Source organism: Lepus europaeus, chromosome 8, assembly GCF_033115175.1.
Source record: "Lepus europaeus isolate LE1 chromosome 8, mLepTim1.pri, whole genome shotgun sequence".
Lineage (NCBI taxonomy): Eukaryota > Metazoa > Chordata > Mammalia > Lagomorpha > Leporidae > Lepus > Lepus europaeus.
This window is the reverse complement of record NC_084834.1, coordinates 90,302,837-90,319,643: the sequence shown is the minus strand read 5'-3', so window position 1 is coordinate 90,319,643 and position 16,807 is coordinate 90,302,837. Positions and strand designations below refer to the sequence as shown.

General features: G+C 44.6%; 1 protein-coding gene across 1 annotated transcript in view; it reads right to left on the bottom strand.

Annotated features, from left to right (window-relative positions):
• HSD17B11 (hydroxysteroid 17-beta dehydrogenase 11) overlaps positions 1-16,492 on the bottom strand; it is a 43,118-nt gene extending 26,626 nt beyond the window's left edge. The window contains exons 1-2 of the mRNA XM_062199891.1: positions 16,118-16,492; positions 6,228-6,335 (exon numbers count right to left, since the gene is read on the bottom strand). Coding sequence (XP_062055875.1) covers positions 6,228-6,335; positions 16,118-16,327 — 318 coding nt within the window. The 5' untranslated portion in view covers positions 16,328-16,492. The remainder of the gene's footprint in view (positions 1-6,227; positions 6,336-16,117) is intronic.
• Between the last annotated feature and the right edge of the window lie 315 nt (positions 16,493-16,807).

Here is a 16,807-nt window from a genome sequence, read left to right as displayed (position 1 = left end):
TAAGCTGACTAAACCTTCTGTTCCTTTATTTCTGTTTCTGTATTTTTCTGGCCACTCTTTCTATAGCTCCAGTCATTCTCCACCAGGCATGGTAGGCTCAGCGGGAGGAATGTGGAATCTTTGGTGAACTTTGGCTCCTGAACAGGCTGTGCCTGCCACTCATTATCTATGGGGCCTTGAACAAGTTACTTTATCTCTCAAAACTTCATTTCTGTCTCTATAAAAATAGAGATAATAATGAGTACTTTTTAGAGTTCATGGGAAGAAACAGAATTAAAAGTTAAGTTGATTTTGGTACAAAACCAAGTCTGAAAAACATGCATGGTGTTTTCATAATATGCATTTTCCATTAACTTTTTGAAGGTCCCTCATATAGCTTCCTTGTGAGTCGCTATGGGAACAAATTAAGTAAAAAATGTAAAGAAGCTGGCACTGAATCTGGTATAGATCATCAACTGCTACTACTCTCATTATTACTGCCCATCACTATAGCTATCCATTCACATCTGTGTACAACTAACATGTCTGACAGTTCTTTTTTTGACCTGAGGTGTTATGAGAGTATTTAATATGAAAATATAAATTAAGTAAATCATATAAAAATACATAGGAATATTTTTCTAGTAGTATGTATTTTGTGTCTCCTCTTGATAATGAAATTTTTTTTTAAGATTTATTTATTTATTTGAAAGCCAGAGAGTGAGGCAGAGACAGAGAGAAAGGTCTTCCATCTGCTGCACTGCTCAAATGGCCACAATGGCCAGAACAGGGCCGATCAGAAGCCAGGAGCCCGAAGCTTCTTCCAAGTCTCCCACATGAACGCAGGGGCCCATCTTCCCCTTCTTTCCCAGACACATTAGCAGGAAGCTGGATTAGAAGTGGAGCAGTGGGGACAAGAACTGACCCCCATATGGAATGCTGCTGTCACAGGTGGTGGCTTTATCAACTACGCCACAATGCCAGCCGCTGATAATGAAAGCTTAATTTTGGTATTGAGTCAAGAGGAAAAACATTTGAGAAATTAAAGTGATCACGTAAAAGGGTTTATGTAAGCCCTTGGGGCCAGATTTCAAAGGTCATAGCAACTATCATAGGCAAAATTATTTCAGTTGAGGAAGTATAAGCAAAAGAATAAGGCTAGCTGCCAAGAGCAATAGAAGACAGCCACTGATGGGGCCTGTGCAGTAGGTGAAGCCACCACCTGCAACACCAGTATCCCATATGGGCAATTGTTCATGCCCTGGCTGCTTCACCTCCAATCCAGCTCCCTGCTAATGGCCTGGGAAAAGCAACAAAAGAAGGCTCAAGTGTTTTGGCCCTTGCCAACCACATGAGAGACACAGATGAAACTCCTAGTTATGGCCTGACCCAGCCCTGGCTGTTGATGCCCTCTGGGGAGTGAACCAGTGGATGGCAGATCTCTCTCTCTGCCTCTATAACTCTTTCAAATAAATAAATATTAAAAAAAAAAAAAAAAAGGCTAATTCTCCGCCTGCAGCGCCGGCACACCGGGTTCTAGTCCCGGTCAGGGCACTTGATTCTGTCCTGGTCACTCCTCTTCCAGTCCAGCTCTCTGCTGTGGCCCAGGAGTGCAGTGGAGAATGGCCCAAGTCTTTGGGCCCTGCACCCACATGGGAGACCAGGAGAAGCACCTGACTCCTGGCTTTGGATCAGCGCGGTGTGCCAGCTGCAGCGTGCCGGCTGCAGCAGCCATTGGGGGGTGAACCAATGGAAAAAAGGAAGACCTTTCTCTCTGTCTCTCTCTCTCACTGTCCACTCTGCCTGTCAAAAAAAGAAAAAAAAAAAAGAAAAAAGAAAGAAAGAAAGCATCCATTGAATTTTACAGACCATTTGTACTCAAAGGGGGAAAAATACAGATGATAAAATTTCTTTGAAATAGTATTCCTCCGCCTTGCGGCGCCGGCACACCGGGTTCTAGTCCCGGTCGGGGCACCGATCCTGTCCCGGTTGCCCCTCTTCCAGGCCAGCTCTCTGCTGTGGCCAGGGAGTGCAGTGGAGGATGGCCCAAGTGTTTGGGCTCTGCACCCCATGGGAGACCAGGAGAGGCACCTGGCTCCTGCCATCGGAACAGCGCGGTGCGCCGGCCGCAGCGCGCTACCGCGGCGGCCATTGGAGGGTGAATCAACGGCAAAAGGAAGACCTTTCTCTCTGTCTCTCTCTCACTGTCCACTCTGCCTGTCAAAAAAAAATAATAATAATAAAAATAAAAATAAATAAAAAAAATAAAAATAAAAATAAAAAAAAATTTCTTTGAAATAGTATTTCTATCTTCTGGACTCACATGATTTAGTAACACTACCTTCAAGTAGGAAAGATCATAAATCTTGCTGCTTACACTCTACTTTTTGTAAGCCTGGAGTACCACAGTTTAAGTGTTAGCAATGCAAGAATATCTTCTACAACAATTTTACATTTCATTGAGTATCTAAGATTCTTGGGTAGACAGACTCAAGAGACACAGAGCATTTTGTTATGCATTGTGTTCCCAATAGATATTAGCTCCTATTCACAAGGTTATTCTCTAGGGCTGGTGCTACAGTGTGTTGGAGGACTGAGGGGAAGGTGGTGAAGAGCCCAGAAGAGGCTTCCACTCTGTTAGGCATTTTATACGATGTCAGTAGTCATCTTACTTAGTCCTCATAAAAATTCTGTGAGGCAACAACTCTTATCTGCGTACTTCAAAGAGGAGAAACATGAAACACAGAATAGTTAAGTTTCTTGCCCAACATCATGTGACTATTAAATGATGGAGCTGAGTTTCCAAGATCTGTTTGACTTCAGAACCCAGGACAAGCCTCCTAAAAATGCAAAGATCTACCACTGCCCTAGGAGGGTGTCAGTGTGCTAGGCCACAGGCTCATCTGTCAGAACTGAATTGCAGCAGGAGCAGGGTGTGCTTAAATTATCATGGTGTCAAGCTAAGTTGTTTGGCCCTTGGTTAACACCATTTATCCCTATATCCACATCTCTAGTACAACATGAAAACTGATATTCAGAATAATGTCCCCAAGTTATTATGAAAACTAAAACACTGTATGTGATTGAATTGATGAAACTATAGCAATGCTTCTGAATTAATAACCCTCAAAATACAAATTATTGTTTTATATTCACAATGAACTTTTCCACTCTTGACTACTGTTATTTTGTTACTGTGTGACTGTCTGGTTCACATATTTCTTACTAATGAAAGCTAACAGAATTTAATTGTTTAGAGCCATAAAAATGTGCTGATAATCAAAACACTCAAAATACTCATACCTACTTCAAAATACCTGATATTCACATGTCCTTGTATATACTCTATTTAAGCATACAGCCTTAAAACTATTTCAATACAAACTCTATAGTTAAAAATATATGGAGTAGGTTAAAATAAAATTATCTTTCCCAGGATACTCCATTCCTGGATGAATCTGTAAAAGAATGTTTTCCATTTAGGTGACTAAGGATGTTGTGCTAGTAGATTCCTCTAATAATGACTAATAATGAAAATCTATAGGCAAGATCAGTAATTCTATTATAACACCAAAAACTAGCACTTACTGTGGGCCAGATAATGTTCCAAGTACTTTGTATCATTACTCTTTTAACATGCATTAATAACCCTATGTGTTAGGAACTGCTGCGGGTCCCCTTTTACAGGTGAGTAGACACAAAGATGTTAAAGGACTTGCTCACAGTCATACAATTAGGACTGACTGGAAGGGAAGAACCAAAACCTGGAAATCCAGCTCCTGAGTCCAAGGTCTTAAACACTATGCAATATGCTCACCTTAATGGAGTACAATCAGAGTTAACCTAAGGAAAATATGAGGGGTCTCCATAAGGTTCATGGACAATGCAGATGATGAAGAAACTATGCATGCACTTCAAAAGCTTTTGCAGCAAAAGAAACTAATTTTATAATTCCACTTCTCTGCACATCTTTGAAGTCCCCTCATAGTGATTATTATTAAATGCCAGATGTAGGCCTTCCTCTTAATGTAACCCCGCTATGGGGAGCTTTTTTCTATCCTTGATCAAAGTAACTTCTACTAATTCTTTTGACTTAGCTCAGACTACATCAATAAAAATAATAATAATAAAGAGATATTAGAAATAAAAGACTAGCAGGCCCAGTGCTGTGTCACAGCAGGTTAATACCCTGCCTGCGGAGCCAGAATCCTATATGGGTGCTGGTTTTAGTCCTGGCTGTTCCTCTTCCAATCCAGCTTTCTGCTATGGCCTGGGAAAGCAATGGAAGATGGCCCAAGTCTTGGGCCCCTGCACCCATGTGGGAGACCCAGAAGAGGCTCCTGGCTTCAGATAGGCGCAGCTCCGGCCATTGTGGCCATTGGGGAGTGAACCAGTGGAAAGAAGACCTTTCTTTCTGTCTCTCCCTCTCTCTCTCTGTAACTCTACCTCTCAACTAAATAAATAAAATAAAAAAAAGAAAGAAAAGATAAGCAATTAGAAAAAGAAGCTAAAAATGAACCAAAATCTAAAATTCCCTAAACAAAGAGGTTCTCAACTCTAGATGAGTCAGAATCTTTTACCTATTCCATCATAACAGCCAGGGGTAAGGCCCAGGAATGAGTATTTTAATGACTTTTCCCAGGTAAAGCTGGCAACCTTTCTTCCATTTGGGTATTAGTTGACAAGTGCAAATGCGTTCACAGTGAAATCCCATTGTAAAAAGCATACCTCAGTGGTACATAGAAGAGGCAAATAATGCTTTATAGAAATATATCTACCGGCTGGCGCCGTGGCTCAACAGGCTAATCCTCCGCCTTGCCGCACCGGCACACCGGGTTCTAGTCCCGGTCGGGGCACCGATCCTGTCCCGGTTGCCCCTCTTCCAGGCCAGCTCTCTGCTGTGGCCAGGGAGTGCAGTGGAGGATGGCCCAAGTGTTTGGGCTCTGCACCCCATGGGAGACCAGGAGAAGCACCTGGCTCCTGCCATTGGAACAGCGCGGTGCGCCGGCCGCAGCGCGCTACCGCGGCGGCCATTGGAGGGTGAACCAACGGCAAAGGAAGACCTTTCTCTGTCTCTCTCTCTCTCACTGTCCACTCTGCCTGTCAAAAATTAAAAAAAAAAAAAGAAATATATCTACCTATGATAAAAACCTGATAAAGAATAGGTTAATTCTAACTTCCTTTTTTAACATTTATTTATTTATTTGAAAGGTAGGGTGACAGAGGAGAGAGAGATCTTCAATCTGCTGGTTCATTCTCCAAATGGCAGGGGTAGCCAGGGTTGGGCCAGGCCAAAGCTAGGACCCTGGAACTCCATCTGGTTTCCCTCATGGGTGGCAGGAGCCCAAGTATTTGGACCATCTTCTGCTGCTTTCCCAAAGGCATTATGAGGGAGTATAGAACCCACTGTGCCATAACGCATGTCCCTCTCCTAACTTTCTAACCTAGTTCTCTGAATGGGCATCACAGGACACGGTCAGTGATTCTGCAAGTGTCATCCTAGGATATTTACCTGTGTCAGACTCATGGGCCAGCGTGGCTACAGGGTGCTAAATATGTGGATTTCTAGGCACTGCCCTCAACCTACTGAAAGAAAATATCTGATGGGAGGCCCAATAGTGTACATTGTTTGTAGTTTTCAGAACATACTAAAATCTGAGAATCTCAGTTTTAGGTTCTAGTTCTGGGTCTGCCACTGGCAAACTACACGACGTTAGGAAAACCACATTTCTCATTCTGTGTGTATCATAATTGGACTCGGTCATCTCCTAATGGAACAAAGACATAAGCTTCAGCCATTCTTGCTCATTGCCCAAAAGATAGGGCAATGTATTCCTTGCCCTGGAATCTCAATTGGGTCTCACACCCTATTGCCTTCATACCCCACCCCCCAAGAGCACCTGAAAGACCAGTTGCTCCAGCTCCAGGAATTCTCCTCCTGCCTGCTGCCCCCTTCTCCCACCCCCATCCCTAGCCCTCCTAAAATACCAAAAGGCCCAGCCCCCGGGCATCGGGGTTCCATCATGTGCACGCAGGCAATTGGTCACCCACCACCCACCTCTGCGAATTTACTTTCTCTGAATAAATTTGGTCTGGCTGTAAATTCGTACATGGCTTCCTCTCTATTCTGCACCTGTCTTCCTAACATTTTGGTGCCCTGAGTGAGGAGGTACCAATCTGCAACTCTTTTCCTAACATCTCCAAAACACTCTCTGCTCTCACATGGTAAGATTCCAACTGAATTTTACCTTCTTTGCAGAGCTGTAAATATCTTCTCGGTTACTGCAGTCAACCACAAAGGGATGAGCCTGGGCACCCAGTCTCCTGCATTCAGCAGCTGTTTCCTCAATTCCATGCTATGAAAAACAAGACGGGCAAGAGAACAAAATAAATGGCATGAGCATACTATATCGACAGCTGAAAATCATTAAAGAGTTTTTTTTTTAACTTGAATTAGGCAAGAATTTAACTGACACACACTTTTGGCATGGATATGAACACATTTCCATACTCTGACTAGCTTCTGTTATGTGGAATTGAATTTGAAATGCGCTTTTTAAAATAAAGATAAAAAATCTTAAAATATTACAGAGTTTTACATTTATTAATTTTACACATTTTGTAAATGTATGTGTAAGTGTGCATTCCATATTAGGATTTTTTTTAGAATATTTTTCTTTTTTTAAAATTTTTTTTATTTATTTGAAAGTCAGAGTTACACAGAGAGAGAGGAGAGGCAGAGAGAAGAGAGAGAGAGGTCTTCCCTCTGCTGGTTCACTCCGCAGATGGCTGCAACAGCTGGAGCTCCACCAATCTGAATCCAGGAGCCAGGAGCTTCTTCTGGGTCTCCCACATGGGTGTAGGGGCCCAAGGACTTGGGCCATCTTCTACTGCTTTCCCAGGCCATAGCAGAGAGCTGGATTGGAAGTAGAGCAGCCAGGTCTTGAACCGGTGCCTATATGGGATGCTGGCGCTTCAGGACAGGGCATTAACCCACCAGCCCCCAGGATTTTTTTTAAATGCAACATTAAGCTTTTTTCCATGTCATTAAAAATTACTCATGGGCATCAAATTAGCAGTTGCCAAATAAGTAATGAGTTAACTATATTCACTCACTTCTTCCTCCAACTTTTCAATGTACAGGTCATATCTAGTGACCTTAGAAGGACCTTGTGGACAGGAATATAAATAAGAAAGAGTTCTCACCTAAAAAGCTCTCAGTGTAACAGAAATAAACATAAAGTAGCCAGCACCGTGGCTTAACAGGCTAATCCTCCGCTTTGCGGCACCGGCACACCGAGTTCTAGTCCCGGTTGGGGCGCCGGATTCTATCCCGGTTGCCCCTCTTCCAGGCCAGCTCTCTGCTATGGCCCGGGAAGGCAGTGCAGGATGGCCCAAGTGCTTGGGCCCTGCACCTGCGTGGGAGACCAGGAGAAGCACCTGGCTCCTGGCTTCGGATCAGCACGATGCGCCGGCCACAGTGGCCATTGGAGGGTGAACCAATGGCAAAAAAGGAAGACCTTTCTCTCTGTCTCTCTCTCTCACTATCCACTCTGCCTGTCAAAATAAATAAATAAAGTAAATATAAGAGTTCAACAGGGCCATGGAAAATTACCACTGTTTTGGTAATAAGTGAATACTGATGGTTCGATACTGTTCAACCTAGTACATTGTGGTTAGTATGAAAAGAAAGTTATATGCAGGGAACAATGAGAACACAATGGAGGGGCATGCAAAGTAATTCTAGAAGAAGAATAACGTGACTTAGGTCTCAAGTTGAGTGGAATAGTCAGGGAAAAGGTGTGTGGAAGAGTACATGAGACAGGGCAAAAGCAAGGACAGAACAGTCCTGTGGGAAACACTAGTGGACCGGTGTTGCTGGATGGATCTTAATGTTCAAGGCTAGCAGGAGTCCATATTACGGTGTTACAGGTCATACTAAGTTTTATCTAAAAAGTGAATAGAGAGCCACTGATTAAACTACTAAATCAGGTGTGTGTGTTGTACTGATTATTCTAGCTAATGAATGGAGGGAGGATTTTAGGAGGCAACACCAGAGGAAAGGAGAAAAACTGAGGCAGTTACAGTGAATTCAGGCATGAGAACTTGAACTGTGGCATTACAAGAAAGAAGGTAGAGGAGAAACCCACCTTTGGAGGTAGTCAGCAGGAATGGTGACCGCCTGATGGAGGAGTGGGAGGGAACCCCATCTGGGTCTCCCAAGTGAGCAGCATCCGCTTCTCAGATGCATTAGCAGGGAGCTGAATTGGAAGTGAAATAGCCAGGACTCCAACTGACACTCCAATATGATGGTTTAACTTGCTGTGCCACAACATCTAACTCAGGCTTTTTTATTTTAAAGGACTGTTTCAAATTATTGGATTGAAGTCTAGTCTGGGAACTTTGCAAGCCAAGAAATTGTCAACTAATGCACAGATAAACCCTGTGAGAGCTTACATGTGTACCCAGAGAGGATGGTATGTCAGCACACCAATGAACAAAACTGCTAGTGAATTAATGTTGTGGAATGCTGAGAATTAATGTTAGCAATGTCATGGAAAAACCAAATCTGAATAGCTATGGCAAAATTAGTAGTTTGTATAGTGAGTTTGTTAGTGTTACAGGTGAAGTGATGGTGGAGAGAATATTATTACCTCGGTTCTTTGTCTCACATGGAAGATGAATTTCCAAGTAGACAGAGATTTAAAAAGCAAGATTTATTAGAGTCAAAGACGTTCAGCCAGGGTGGCATGGAGGAAGATACTAGGCAAGGAAAAAACCAAAGGGCCCCTTGGCACTGGGTCTTTTTTTTTTTTTGGACAGAGATATAGATAGTGAGAGAGAGAGACAGAGAGAAAGGTCTTCCTTCCGTTGGTTCACTCCCCAAATGGCCGCTACGGCCGGTGCTGCACCGATCTGAAGCCTGGAGCCAGCTGCTTCTTCCTGGTCTCCCATGCAGGTGCAGGGGCCCAAGCACTTGGGCCATCCTCCACTGCCCTCCCGAGCCACAGCAGAGAGCTGGACTGGAAGAGGAGCAACCGGGACTAGAATCTGGTGTCCATATGGGATGCTGGCATCGCAGGCATAGGATTAGCCAAGTGAGCCAAAGCACGGGCCTGGCACTGGAGTTCTTAAGCACAATTTTTAAAAAAAACTTGATAATCAGATTGACATTCAGTTACAAGGCAGGGACAAAACCCATCAAAAGACCTGGTTTGCAATCCTTTATCCTGTCTGGCTGGCCATCACAGAGGTGGGATACCTAATTCTGGGAGCTCAGAGGGTGGGGTTGCCACTCCCTTACTAGTCTCATGATAAGATTGGAAACTCCCAGGGAGAGGTCAGCAGGAACTTCAAACCTTGCTAAAGATAACTTTTGGGGGAACATTTTCCACCCTCGATTTCCAGACAGCCTATTCAACCATCTGACTCCTCACATTAGTATTCTAAGAGGAAACAATGCTTTTTTAAAAATTTCTATTACTTAAAGAGAACAGATTTCATGTATTGCATAGATGCATAGATGCAATTCTAAGAAGATAACTGTATTTCCCTCCCTCTCTTCCTTCCTCAATCCTCCTCCTTCCTTCCTGCTTCTTTTGGCAAAAACATAATTTCAATCCACTCCATAGTCACAGGCTTCATGCACTACTTTTTTTTTTTTTTTTTGACAGGCAGAGTTAGACAGTGAGGAGACAGAGAGAAAGAGCTTCCTTCCGTTGGTTCACCCCCAAAATGGCCGCCACGCTGCGCTGATCCGAAGCTAGCAGCCAGGTGCTTTCTCCTGGTCTCCCATGTAGGTGCAGGGCCCAAGGACCTGGGCCATTCTCCACTGCCTTCCCGGGCCACAGCAGAGAGCTGGACTGGAAGAGGAGCAACTGGGACAGAATCTGGCGCCCCAACTGGGACTAGAACTGGGGGTGCCGGCGCCACAGGCGGAGGATTAGCCAAGTGAGCCACAGCACCAGCCTTCATGCACTACTAAATATAATATTCAACAAGTAAAAAGTAGAAAGACCACAGTTCCACAGATTTATAAACAACAGCTAAAACAACAAATCACAAGATGTCTATTTCATTCATATATATTTCTTTGTATTCTATATTAACTCCCACATAGACAAGGTGTCTTTTCTTTACTGAAATCTCCCCCTACAAACTATTGTATAACTCTAATGAGAAGCCCTTGTCTTTAAGGATCACCAGGCATCTCTTATACTTTATGTTGCCCTCCTGTACCTAACTGCCAGCTTTTGACAGTCCCTTTCTAAGTACAAGAATATTTTATTAATGTAGTATATACATGTAGTATATATAATGTAGTATATATTACTCAATCTTTAAAAGGAATGAAATTCTAACACATGCTATAACATATGCAACCTTGAGGACATGATGCCAGGTGAAATAAGCCACACAGAGTGATAAATATAATTCCACTTATGTGAGTATCACACTCATAGAGACAGAAAGTAGACAGGTAGCTGTGGGAGGAGGGGGTGCTGAGAGAAAGGATTTCAGTCTGGGAAGATGAATAAGCTCTAGAGAGACACCTGAGTTCATTGCATAACAATGTGAATGTACTTAATGCCACTAAACTGTACTTTTAAAAATGGCTTAAGGGGGCCGGCGCCGTGGCTCAACAGGCTAATCCTCCTCCTGTGGCGCCGGCACACCGGGTTCTAGTCCCGGTCGGGGCACCGATCCTGTCCCGGTTGCCCCTCTTCCAGGCCAGCTCTCTGCTGTGGCCAGGGAGTGCAGTGGAGGATGGCCCAAGTGTTTGGGCTCTGCACCCCATGGGAGACCAGGAGAAGCACCTGGCTCCTGCCATTGGAACAGCGCGGTGCGCCGGCCGCAGCGCGCTACCGCGGCGGCCATTGGAGGGTGAACCAACGGCAAAAGGAAGACCTTTCTCTCTGTCTCTCTCTCACTGTCCACTCTGCCTGTCAAAAATTAAAAAAAAAAAAAAAAAGGCTTAAGGGGCTAGCGCCATGGCTTAATGGGTTAAGCCTGCAGTGCCCACATCCCATATGGGCGCCTGTTCAAGTCCCGGCGGCTCCACTTCCCATCCAGCTCTCTGCTATGGCTTGGGAAAGCAGTAGAAGATGGCCCAAGTCCTCAGGCCCTGCACCCATGTGGGAGACCCAGAAGAAGCTCCTGGCTCCTGGATTCAGATTGGTGGAGCTCCAGCTGTTGCAGCCATCTGCGGAGTGAACCAGCAGAGGGAAGACCGCTCTCTCTTTGCCTCTCTCTGCCTGTGCCTCTCTGTAACTTCACCATGAAGTAAATGAATATTTTTTAAAAAAAAGGTTAAATGGTAAATTGTATGTCATATATTTACCATATTGAAAAAAAGTAAGCAAATTGTATGGATTCGTTGGTGTGTCTCATCATAAAAAATTTTAGTTTGAACAAATAAATTTCTTTACTTCAAAGTTTAACAATAAAATCCACTTTCCATTTCTTCCTTTTCAGAGCTTTGCTTCCTCCAGGTGGCTTTCTGTGACCACCCAGGTCGGGGCGCTGCTGGAAGCAGAGGCTTTTCTCTCACGAGGGCTGCACAGTTGCCCTGTGTCTTTGGTCTTTCTCATGCAGGCCAAAGGTCTACTTTCCACACCCTCTGAACTAGGCAATCAATTTACACTGCAAATTCTTTCCGGGAAATTTTCAGCCAGCTCCTACATTTTCTTGGTAAGAAATAAAAAAAATAACCAGGCTTCAGCGGAGAGTGAATCTCTCTTTAAATTTGGCCTCAGCATGTGAAATTGCTCATAATCCTTCAAGATTTCCCCTGGCAACTTTTTTCTGTGTTGGATTCAGTTCTCAAGTTTTAATTCTGGGCTCTTCTTCAGCCCTCTCTCGCCACAACTGCGACATTTTCACCCATCACTTACATTACTAAACATTTAAATGCTTTTCTGATTCTTTTTCCCACTGATCCACAAATTCACTTTTTCATTGAGTAAACAGTCTTTGTGCATATTCTATGTGTCCAATTACTGTAAATTTATCTTTCCAAATGCATCTAATCAGGTTACAGGGATGGGAATGGTCTAGAAAGGCCGGATTATCCATACAAAGCAGAATGAAAAATTCCTGGTGTCCGGTCTCAGTAGAACAAAGCTGAAGCCACCAGGAATTCTTCCCTGATTTGTCATTCCTTTCACAGCCTTTATGATGCATACGAAGATGTGGACCTCCGACATCCTGAGATTGGTACATTTGGACATTGCTGGCTTCACTTCTTGGGTTAATCTCAGAAACTGTTTGGGGGACCAATCTGTCTTGTACTCTCTATGACAAGAACTTGATCTGGTCCATCCCTGCCCTTCCAGCTTGATCCAAAAATCCTAAACTCCACTTCACTCTCTTCCTCATTCTCCACATAGTCACCAACCTGGGTTCTACATCTCTGGTACCTTCAATCTGGACTGCTTGAAAACCCCACCCTGCCTTTCTCTGTTCAGGTTTAGTTCTCAGATTTTCAGCATTTAAAATCCATAAAATTTCAAGAAAAACAGTGAACTAGGATTGCCAACCTTTTATTTTCCCAAATGGACACTAAGAACTAACAAAATAACCATCAATGTAATTTCAGTTTAAAAAATAAATGTTTTTACCCACAAAAAGTAGAAAGGATGTAATCTCATGTTTACTTAAACTAATTTAATCTAATAAAAGCTACATTGTCTTTTTCTACTTTCCTTCTCCCCCAACTCCCTTCTTTCCTTTCTTGTTTATTTGAGAGGCACAGAGACAGAGATGAAGAGAGCATCAGTCCTCTAGCTCACTCCCCAAATGACCATGACAGCTGGGGCTGGGCCACTGCCAGAGCCAGGAACTGAGAATGCAACCTAGGTCTCCCACATTGGGAGAGCAACTACTGGAGCCATCCCTACAATCCGCCAGGGTCCACACTGGCATGAAGCTGAAGTCAGAGTGGTGAAACAAAACCCAGGCACTCTGATGTGGGATGAAGGCTTCCTAATTGCTAGGCTGAAGGCCTACTCCTGTCCTTAATTTTTCTGATCATTTTTACCACCACTGTTAGTACCAACCTAGTCTGACAAGCTTCCACACATCATCTCCTACTTGCATTATCTAGAGTCAATCTTGACTGCCCTGCTTGCGTTGCTTGCTCCTTTAGCCTCATCTCTGCTTCATCTTCTTCTCAACTCAGTGGCAAAAGGATCATCTTGATTAGTACTATCCCATAGAAACACAGTATGAAACACATATGTGTAATTCTTTTTTTTTCTAGTTGCCACTTTAAAGTACAAAATTTAATTTAACAGTGTACTCATACAGTTGGTCCTCTGTAAATTCTGTATCCACGGCGTCAACCAACAGATAGAAAATGCAGTTAGGCCCATGACGGCTGTACCTGTAACTGAACATGTTCAGAGTTTTTTCTTGCTACTATTTATTAAACCATACAGTATAACAATTATTTGTACACCATGTAGATGGCAGGGACCCAACTGCTTGAACCACCACCTACTGCCTCTCAGGGTACATGTTAAAAGCAAGCTGGAGCCACGCAGGGATTTGATGTAGGAACTTGGATATGGGATGCAGGTGTCCTAAACAGCGTCTTCACTACTAAGCCAAACACCTGCTCCTGAAAATTTTGAAATGCCCTCATACACAACTAAAGGAAATTGCAAGTTTTATTTCCAAACTGACTGCACCACATAAATCTGGCCAAATATCAGTCCAACATTTCACAACCAATTTCTCTTGTGGTCTTGCACTTTGCTTTACTTTTGTTTTAACTATGATTTGATATTTTGTGTAGACACACAAAGTGATGACCTGGAACAGAGGCTGGAATCACTGTGGTTAACCTTAAGCAAGCTGGCAACCAGGGAGAGGCTGAATATTACTACACACAGCCCATGCATGGTAGAACCAGGCTGAACTATCTGTTGTAAAATAGGCAGCAAAGGTTGGGTAGAACAGATGCCAACAGTGTGCAAATAAACAGCTGGATGATGGGTAGTAACTACAACCTACAGGTTCATAATATTTGACCTGCAGAGACAAATTTCTCAATTGAAGAATCAACTGAAGAATTTGAGCTATCAGGACAAATTGTTCAATCCATTCTTTTATGTAACTTAATATCTACATATTTATCATTTCACATATTAAAAACTCCTAATAAGATGTTCTACATTTTTTTTTCACAGTAAGTCTTTGAAATCCTGTGGATGACTTCTACCTACAGCACAACTCAGTTCAGACTAGGCACATTTCAAATTCTTGACAGTTACAGGGGACCGGTGCCTTCTACCTGCCATGGCACTGCACAGATCTAGACATTTCTTTCACTTCTCTGCTTTGCCTCACTCTGTGCCAGCCTTCACATTTGTTGATTGCTCTCAACAGAGAGCACAGAGCTCACGGCACCCTCAGCATCTTTTAATCTTGACTCATTGGTCTCCACCTTAACTCCAGATTGAACAACATTTTATGCAAACCAGCACACAAGCAAGATCTCCCAAGCAGGCGGCAGTGACCCCAATACCTAGGCCATCACCTGCTGCCGGTGTGCATTAGAAAGATGCCGGAATTGGAAGCAGAGCCAGGACTGTAATCTGGACACACAGATAGGAAAACTGGCATCCAATGCTGCATTTTAACTGATGCACCAAACCCCTACTCTATGGTTTTTACTAAAAAAATGATTTTTTAAAGACTTATTTATTTACTTGAAAGGCAGAGTTACAAAGAGACAGAGGCAAAGAGAGAGAGAGAGGTCTTCCATCCGCTGGTTCACTCCCCAGATGGCTGCAACGGCTGGAGCTGTGCCAATGTGAAGCCAGGAGCTTCTTCTGAGTCTTCCACTCAGGTGCAGGGCCCAAGGACTTGGGTCATATTCTACTGCTTTCCCAGGCCACAGCAGAGAGCTGGATGGGAAGTGGAGCAGCCGGGACTCGAACCTGAGCCCATATGGGATGCCAGCACTGCAGGCGGTGGCTTTACCTGCTAAGCTACAGCGCTGGCCCCAAAAAAATGATTTTTAAAAAATTTCCCGGGGTGGGGGGCACTGTGGCATAGTGGGTTAAGCTGCCGCCTGCAGCACCAGCATACCATATAGGCATGGTTTCAAGTCCACTTGCAATCCAGCTCCCTGCTAATGCACCTGGAAAAGCAGCCAAAAAGGGCTGCCACCCATATGGGAGACCCAGAAGAAGCTCCTGGCTCCCAGTTACCACCTGGCCCAGCACCAGCGGGTTGTGACCATTTGGAGAGTTAACCAGCGAATGGAAGTCTTCTCTCTCCCTGTGTCCCATCTCTCTCTCTGTAACTTCACCTTTCAAATAAATTTTTTAAAAAATTTACTGCTGGGTTGGGGGTACGAAGGGCAGTGTTGTGGCTAAGCAGGTAAATCTGCCGCCTCCGATGCTGCACCACATATGGGAATGGGTTCTTGTCCTGCCTGCTCCACTTCCAGTCCAGCTCCCTGCTAATGTGCCTGGCTGGGAAGGCACAAAGATGGTCCAGGTGCTTGGGGTCAGCCACCCACGTGGGAGATACAGATGAAGCTCTTGGCTCTGCCCTCGCCATTGATGCCATCTGGGGAGTGAACCAGAGGATAGAAGCTGTCTTTCCGTGTGTCTCTCCTTCTCTCTCTGGAACTCTGACTTTCAATAAATAAACAAATAAATAAAAATTTTTTAAAATTACCCTTGGCAATAACTAAGGCACAGTACCTTGCTTTCTGTTGGTCATAATCTTTTAAACTGCTTAGCTACTGCAGGCAGGGCTTTTTTCTTAATAGGCACAAGCTTCTTAGTCTTGTAATGTACTAGCTAAGACTCTTACTTTTTCCCTGTGATCCAGTGAAATCACGTTCAAGAGATTACAAATGATTTTTTAAAGCAAAAGTGAGAATCAATTGATAAGACCAAACGAGTGATGAGCAGGAACTGAGCATCTTAAACACGCTCTAGGTCTGTTCGCCGTGCGACCATAAACATGGGAATGAATCCGCGTCCGCCCACCTGTGCAATGCTCAAGGCAATCTCACACCTGTTCTACAGAGATGCCATGAAGGGTGGTTGCCGGCAAGACGCAGACGCGTCCCCAGATCGAAGGCACCCGAAAAGTAAAGCACAGGAAACGCTGTTACCTTATTTATATCCCAGAGAACCAATTTGCTTTTAAGTTTGGCAAATTCATAGGCAGTCTGCCTCCCGATTCCGTGTCCGGCTCCGGTGATCAGCACGATTTCTCCGCTGACTGATTTTCTCTTCTTAGGAATAAAAAGCTTCACGAAGGACTCTAAGGAGAAGAGAATGAGCAAGGGCAGGAGCAGGAGGATGTCCAGAACGAATTTCATCCTGGCCGCGGCGAGCTCGGGACTCGTTGGCTTCTACCAATCACCCCGACCCTCGCTTAAGGGGGTCGTGGAGTCAAACCCCAGGGCGAGGAAAAGCCAGGGCGAGGCAGAGCTCCTACGGCGAAGAGAAACAAACAACTGCGCGCCGCTCCTTCCGCTGGGCCGGGCTTCGCTAGGGCTTTTGCAATTGGCTCGGGCTGCAGTGCCGGGCGAGCGCTCGCTCGCGGGCTGGGCGATCGGGGAGGGACGAAGTCCGCACGCCAGCCAGGCTTCCTACTCCGGCTTGGCGCTGCCCGGGCGACGCGTGCGGCCGCGGCCGCGCTCCGCTCGCTGTCGCTCGGCGGCCCCCAGCCGACCTTGGGGCTCCAGTGGCGCGCTTCCGTTCCTAAAAGTGATCAGTGCCTGACTCCCCGAGCCGACCTTGGCCGCAGCGCAGCTGCTGCGGTGAAAGTTGACGGTTGCCTGTCGCTAGATAAGGGA